We start from the raw sequence: 8679 nt of genomic DNA on the forward strand, positions 1-8679 counted from the left end.
GTCAATGGGGGTTTATAGGATCCTATATGGGTCCTTATGGGATCAATGGGGGTTTATAGGATCCTATATGGGTCCTTATGGGGTCAATGGGGTTTATGGGATCAATGGGGGTTTATAGGATCCTATATGGGTCCTTATGGGGTCAATGGGGTTTATAGGATCCTATATGGGTCCTTATGGGGTTAATGGGGGTTATAGGATCCTATATGGGTCCTTATGGGATCAATGGGGTTTATAGGATCCTATATGGGTCCTTATGGGGTCAATGGGGGTTATAGGATCCTATATGGGTCCTTATGGGATTAATGGGGTTTATAGGATCCTATATGGGTCCTTATGGGATCAATAGGGGTTTATAGGATCCTATATGGGTCCTTATGGGGTCAGTGGGGGTTTATAGGATCCTATATGGGTCCTTATGGGATCAATGGGTCCTTATGGGGTCAATGGGGGTTTATAGGATCCTATATGGGTTGTGGGATCCTATATGGGTCCTTATGGGATCAATGAGGGTTTATGGGGTCAATGGGGGTTTATAGGATCCTATATGGGTCGTTATGGGATATGGGACCCCATAGAACCTTATGGGGTGGGTTATGGGACCCCAAAGTCCTTATGGGGTCAATGGGGTGGGTTATAGGATCCTATATGGCTCCTTATGGGATCAATGGGGGGTGGGGGGTTATGGGATCCTATATGGGTCCTTATGGGATCAATGGGGGGTTATGGGACCCCAAAGTCCTTATGGGGTCAATGGGGGGGTTATAGGATCCTATATGGGTCCTTATGGGGTCAATGGGGGTTTATAGGATCCTATATGGGTCCTTATGGGGTCAATGGGGTTTATAGGATCCTATATGGGTCCTTATGGGATCAATGGGGGGTGGGGGGTTATGGGATCCTATATGGGATCCTATATGGGTCCTTATGGGACCCCAAAGTCCTTATGGGGTCAATGGGGGGGGTTTATAGGATCCTATATGGGTCCTTATGGGATCAATGGGGTTTATAGGATCCTATATGGGTCCTTATGGGATCAATGGGGTTTATTGGATCCTATATGGGATCCTATATGGGATCCTATATGTGATCCTATATGTGATCCTATAGGATCCCCCATTAACCCCCATTCTATTCCAGCCCCCAGGTGACTCAATGGGATCAGGTGTATCTCAATGGGGTCGGGATGTTTTGGGATCCTATATGGGTCCTTATGGGGTCAATGGGGGATTATGGGGCGCCTATACACCCCCATTGACCCCATATATTCCTATAGGGTCCCCATATACCCCCATAGACCCCATATATTCCTATAGGGTCCCCATATACCTCCATTGACCCCATATATTCCTATAGGGTCCTCATAGACCCCCATTGACCCCATATAATCCTATAGGGTCCCCATAGACACCCATTGACCCCATATGGGATACTATGGGACCCCAAAGTCCTTATGGGGTCAATGGGGGGGGTTTATAGGATCCTATATGGGTCCTTATGGGATCAATGGGGTTTATAGGATCCTATATGGGTCCTTATGGGATCAATGGGGTTTATTGGATCCTATATGGGATCCTATATGGGATCCTATATGTGATCCTATATGTGATCCTATAGGATCCCCCATTAACCCCCATTCTATTCCAGCCCCCAGGTGACTCAATGGGATCAGGTGTATCTCAATGGGGTCGGGAAGTTTTGGGATCCTATATGGGTCCTTATGGGGTCAATGGGGTTTATAGGATCCTATATGGGTTATGGGATCCTATATGGGTCCTTATGGGGTCAATGGGGTTTATAGGATCCTATATGGGTTATGGGACCCTATATGGGTCCTTATGGGGTCAATGGGGGTTTATAGGATCCTATATGGGTCCTTATGGGGTCAATGGGGTTTATAGGATCCTATATGGGTCCTTATGGGGTCAATGGGGTTTATAGGATCCTATATGGGTCCTTATGGGGTAGATAGGGGGATTGTGGGACCCCATAGAACCTTATGGGGTGGGTTATGGGACCCCAAAGTCCTTATGGGGTCAATGGGGTTTATAGGATCCTATATGGGTCCTTATGGGATCAATGGGGTTTATAGGATCCTATATGGGTCCTTATGGGGTCAATGGGGGTTTATAGGATCCTATATGGGTCCTTATGGGGTCAATGGGGTTTATAGGATCCTATATGGGTCCTTATGGGATCAATGGGGGTTTATAGGATCCTATATGGGTCCTTATGGGGTCAATGGGGGTTTATAGGATCCTATATGGGTCCTTATGGGGTCAATGGGGGTTTATAGGATCCTATATGGGTTATGGGACCCCAAAGTCCTTATGGGATCAATGGGGTGGGTTATAGGATCCTATATGGGTCCTTATGGGATCAATGGGGGTTTATAGGATCCTATATGGGTCCTTATGGGGTCAATGGGGTTTATAGGATCCTATATGGGTCCTTATGGGGTCAATGGGGTTTATAGGATCCTATATGGGGCCTTATGGGATCAATGGGGGTTTATAGGATCCTATATGGGTCCTTATGGGATCAATGGGGTTTATAGGATCCTATATGGGTCCTTATGGGGTCAATGGGGGTTTATAGGATCCTATATGGGTCCTTATGGGGTCAATGGGGGTTTATAGGATCCTATATGGGTCCTTATGGGGTCAATGGGGGTTTATAGGATCCTATATGGGTCCTTATGGGATCAATGGGGTTTATAGGATCCTATAGAACCTTATGGGGTGGGTTATGGGACCCCAGAGTCCTTATGGGGTCAATGGGGTTTATGGGATCAATGGGGGTTTATAGGATCCTATATGGGTCCTTATGGGATCAATGGGGTTTATAGGATCCTATATGGGTCCTTATGGGGTCAATGGGGGTTTATAGGATCCTATATGGGTCCTTATGGGGTCAATGGGGGGGTTTATAGGATCCTATATGGGTCCTTATGGGATCAATGGGGGTTTATAGGATCCTATATGGGTACTTATGGGGTCAATGGGGGTTTATAGGATCCTATATGGCTCCTTATGGGATCAATGGGGTTTATAGGATCCTATATGGGTTATGGGACCCCAAAGTCCTTATGGGATCAATGGGGTGGGTTATAGGATCCTATATGGGTCCTTATGGGGTCAATGGGGGTTTATAGGATCCTATATGGGTCCTTATGGGATCAATGGGGGTTTATAGGATCCTATATGGGTCCTTATGGGATCAATGGGGGTTTATAGGATCCTATATGGGTCCTTATGGGGTCAATGGGGTTTATAGGATCCTATATGGGTCCTTATGGGATCAATGGGGGTTTATAGGATCCTATATGGGTCCTTATGGGATCAATGGGGGTTTATAGGATCCTATATGGGTCCTTATGGGGCCAATGGGGGTTGATAGGATCCTATATGGGTCCTTATGGGATCAATGGGGTTTATAGGATCCTATATGGGTCCTTATGGGGTCAATGGGGGTTTATGGGGTCAATGGGGGTTTATAGGATCCTATATGGCTCCTTATGGGATCAATGGGTCCTTATGGGGTCATTGGGGTTTATGGGATCCTATATGGGTCCTTATGGGATCAATGGGGGGGTTATGGGACCCCAAAGTCCTTATGGGGTCAATGGGGTGGGTTATGGGATCCTATATGGGATCCTGTATGGGTCCTTATGGGATCAATGGGGTTTATAGGATCCTATATGGGTCCTTATGGGATCAATGGGGGGTGGGGGGTTATGGGATCCTATATGGGATCCTATATGGGTCCTTATGGGATCAATGGGACCCCATAGAACCTTATGGGGTGGGTTATGGGACCCCAAAGTCCTTATGGGGTCAATGGGGGTTTATGGGATCAATGGGGGTTTATAGGATCCTATATGGCTCCTTATGGGATGAATGGGGTTTATGGGATCCTATATGGGATCCTATATGGGTCCTTATGGGGTCAATGGGGGTTTATGGGATCAATGGGGTTTATGGGATCCTATATGGGATCCTATATGGGTCCTTATGGGGTCAGTGGGGCTTTATGGGATCCTATATAGGATCCTCTATAGGATCCTATAGGATCCCCCATTAACCCCCATTCTATTCCAGCCCCCAGGTGACTCAATGGGATCAGGTGTATCTCAATGGGGTCGGGATGTTTTGGGATCCTATATGGGTCCTTATGGGATCAATGGGGTTTATAGGATCCTATATGGGTCCTTATGGGATCAATGGGGGTTTATGGGATCAATGGGGGTTTATAGGATCCTATATGGGATCCTATATGGGATTCTATATGGGATCCTATATGTGATCCTATAGGATCCCCCATTAACCCCCATTCTATTCCAGCCCCCAGGTGACTCAATGGGATCAGGTGTATCTCAATGGGGTCGGGATGTTTTGGGATTTTATATGGGTCCTTATGGGGTCAATGGGGGTTTATAGGATCCTATATGGGTCCTTATGGGATATGGGACCCCATAGAACCTTATGGGGTGGGTTATGGGACCCCAAAGTCCTTATGGGATCAATGGGGGGGTTTATAGGATCCTATATGGGATCCTATATGGGTTCTTATGGGGTCAATGAGGTTTATGGGATCCTATAGAACCTTATGGGGTGGGTTTTGGGACCCCAGAGTCCTTATGGGGTCAATGGGGTTTATGGGATCAATGGGGGTTTATAGGATCCTATATGGCTCCTTATGGGATCAATGGGGGGTGGGGGGTTATGGGATCCTATATGGGATCCTATATGGGTCCTTATGGGATCAATGAGGTTTTATGGGATCAATGGGGGTTTATAGGATCCTATATGGCTCCTTATGGGATCAATGGGGTTTATAGGATCCTATATGGCTCCTTATGGGATCCTATATGTGATCCTATATGTGATCCTATAGTATCCCCCATTAACCCCCATTCTATTCCAGCCCCCAGGTGACTCAATGGGATCAGGTGTATCTCAATGGGGTCGGGATGTTTTAGGGTCGATTATAGGATTAAAAGGGAACGAGAAATGTTGTGAGTGTGGATCCCCCGACCCCAAATGGGCCAGTGTCAACCTGGGCATCACTTTGTGCATCGAATGTTCCGGGATCCATAGGTAAGAAAACCCCAAAATCCCATTGTTTGACCCCAAAACATGGGCCACCCTATAAAGTGCCTATGTTGGATCCTATAAGGCCAATTGTGGGACTATAAGATCATATATGGCCATATAACCCCATATTCAACCCTATAACACCGTATATGGCCATATAATCCCATATATGGCCCTATAACCCCAAATATGGCCCTATAACCCCATATAATCCCATATTCGACCCTATAACCCCATATTCAACCCTATAACCCCATATTCAACCCTATAACCCCATATTCAACCCTATAACCCCATATAACCCCATATTCGACCCTATAATCCCATATTCAACCCTATAACCCCATATAGCCCCATATTCGACCCTATAACCCCATATTCAACCCTATAACCCCAAATATGGCCCTATAACCCCATATTCAACCCTATAACCCCATATAACCCCATATAACCCCATAACCCCATATATGGCCCTATAACCCCATATTCAACCCTATAACCCCATATTCAACCCTATAATCCCAAATATGGCCCTATAACCCCATATAATCCCATATTCGACCCTATAACCCCATATAACCCCATATTCAGACCCTATAACCCCAAATATGGCCCTATAACCCCAAATATGGCCCTATAAGCCCATATTCAACCCTATAACCCCATATTCGACCCTATAACCCCATATTCAACCCTATAACCCCATATTCAACCCTATAACCCCATATACAGACCCTATAACCCCATATATGGCCATATAACCCCATATATGGCCCTATAACACCATATTCGACCCTATAACCCCATATTCAACCCTATAACCCCATATAACCCCATATATGGCCCTATAACCCCATATATGGCCCTATAGCCCCAAATATGGCCCTATAACCCCATATAATCCCATATTCGACCCTATAACCCCATATAGCCCCATATTCGACCCTATAATCCCATATTCGACCCTATAACCCCATATAGCCCCATATTCGACCCTATAATCCCATATTCGACCCTATAACCCCATATTCGACCCTATAACCCCAAATATGGCCCTATAACCCCATATTCAACCCTATAACACCATATATGGCCCTATAAGCCCATATTCAACCCTATAACACCGTATATGGCCCCATATCTGACCCAATAACCCCATATAGCCTCATATTCGACCCTATAACCCCATATAACCCCATATATGGCCCTATAACCCCATATTCAACCCTATAACCCCATATAACCCCATATAACCCCATAACCCCATATATGGCCCTATAACCCCAAATATGGCCCTATAACCCCATATAACCCCATATTCAACCCTATAACCCCATATATGGCCCTATAATCCCATATATGGCCCTATAACCCCATATATGGCCCTATAACCCCATATTCAGACCCTATAACCCCAAATATGGTCCTATAACCCCAAATATGGCCCTATAACCCCATATATGGCCCTATAACCCCATATATGGCCCTATAACCCCATATATGGCCCTATAACCCCATATTCAGACCCTATAACCCCATATATGGCCCTATAATCCCATATTCAACCCTATAACCCCATATATGGCCCTATAACCCCATATTCAACCCTATAACACCATATATGGCCCTATAACCCCATATTCGACCCTATAACCCCATATATGGCCCTATAACCCCAATATATGGCCCTATAACCCCATATTCAACCCTATAACCCCAAATATGGCCCTATAACCCCATATTCAACCCTATAACCCCATATGCAACCCTATAACCCCATATATGGCCCTATAACCCCATATTCAACCCTATAACCCCATATAATCCCATATTCGACCCTATAACCCCATATTCAGACCCCATAACCCCATATTCAACCCTATAACCCCATATAACCCCATATAACCCCATAACCCCATATATGGCCCTATAACCCCATATAATCCCATATTCGACCCTATAACCCCATATAACCCCATATTCAACCCTATAACCCCAAATATGGCCCTATAACCCCATATAATCCCATATTCGACCCTATAACCCCATATAACCCCATATTCAGCCCTATAACCCCATATAAACCCATATTCAACCCTATAACCCCATATTCAACCCCATAACCCCATATACAGACCCTATAACCCCATATATGGCCCTATAACCCCATATTCGACCCTATAACTCCATATAATCCCATATTCAACCCTATAACCCCAAATATGGCCCTATAACCCCATATTCGACCCTATAATCCCATATATGGCCCTATAACCCCATATTCGACCCTATAACCCCAAATATGGCCCTATAACCCCATATAATCCCATATTCGACCCTATAACCCCATATAACCCCATATTCAACCCTATAACCCCATATAATCCCATATTCGACCCTATAACCCCATATATGGCCCTATAACCCCATATTCAGACCCTATAACCCCATATACAGACCCTATAACCCCATATTCGACCCTATAACCCCATATTCAACCCCATAACCCCATATACCCCCATATACCCCCATATAACCCCATAGAACCCCATATAACCCCATATAACCCCATATAACCCCATATAACCCCATAACCCCATATAACCCCATAACCCCATATAACCCCATAGAACCCCATAGAACCCCATATAACCCCATATAACCCCATATAACCCCATATAACCCCATATAACCCCATAACCCCATAGAACCCCATAGAACCCCATATAACCCCATATAACCCCATAGAACCCCATAGAACCCCATAAACCTCTATAGAACCCTATATAACCCTATAGCCCCCATAGAACCATATAGAACCCTATAACCCCATATAACCCCATATACCCCCATATAACCCCATATAACCCCATATAACCCCATATAACCCCATATAACCCCATATAACCCCATATAACCCCATATACCCCCATAGAACCCCATAGAACCCCATAACCCCATATACCCCCATATAACCCCATATAACCCCATATAACCCCATATACCCCCATATAACCCCATATAACCCCATATAACCCCATATAACCCCATAGAACCCCATAGAACCCCATAGAACCCCATATAACCCCATATAGACCCTATAGAATCTATAGGGCCGCCCTATATCTCCCTATAGGAGTCTGGGGGTTCACTTCTCTAAGGTCCGATCCTTAACATTGGATACATGGGAACCCGAAGTGGTCAAGGTAAATCCCATATAAACCCTATAAATCCCCTATAAATCCCCTATAAATCCCCTATAAATCCCCTATAAATCCCGTATAAACCCTATAAATCCCCTATAAACCCTATAAATCCCCTATAAATCCCCTATAAATCCCCTATAAATCCCCTATAAATCCCCTATAAATCCCCTATAAACCCTATAAATCCCCTATAAATCCCCTATAAACCCTATAAATCCCCTATAAACCCTATAAATCCCCTATAAACCCTATAAATCCCCTATAAACCCTATAAATCCCCTATAAACCCTATAAATCCCCTATAAATCCCATATAAACCCTATAAATCCCCTATAAATCCCCTATAAACCCTATAAATCCCCTATAAATCCCCTATA

General features: G+C 44.8%; 1 protein-coding gene across 1 annotated transcript in view; it reads left to right on the forward strand.

Annotated features, from left to right (window-relative positions):
• Positions 1 to 8642, forward strand: part of LOC107307838 (arf-GAP with coiled-coil, ANK repeat and PH domain-containing protein 1-like) — a 32619-nt gene extending 23977 nt beyond the window's left edge. Inside the window, exons 12-13 of the mRNA XM_085534231.1 lie at positions 4927 to 5099; positions 8233 to 8642. Coding sequence (XP_085390357.1) covers positions 4927 to 5099; positions 8233 to 8317 — 258 coding nt within the window. The 3' untranslated portion in view covers positions 8318 to 8642. The remainder of the gene's footprint in view (positions 1 to 4926; positions 5100 to 8232) is intronic.
• Positions 8643 to 8679: the final 37 nt, after the last annotated feature.

The sequence above is a fragment of the Coturnix japonica genome, unplaced genomic scaffold (assembly GCF_054131305.1).
Source record: "Coturnix japonica strain WE unplaced genomic scaffold, WE-NBRP24 Scf079, whole genome shotgun sequence".
Taxonomy (NCBI): domain Eukaryota; kingdom Metazoa; phylum Chordata; class Aves; order Galliformes; family Phasianidae; genus Coturnix; species Coturnix japonica.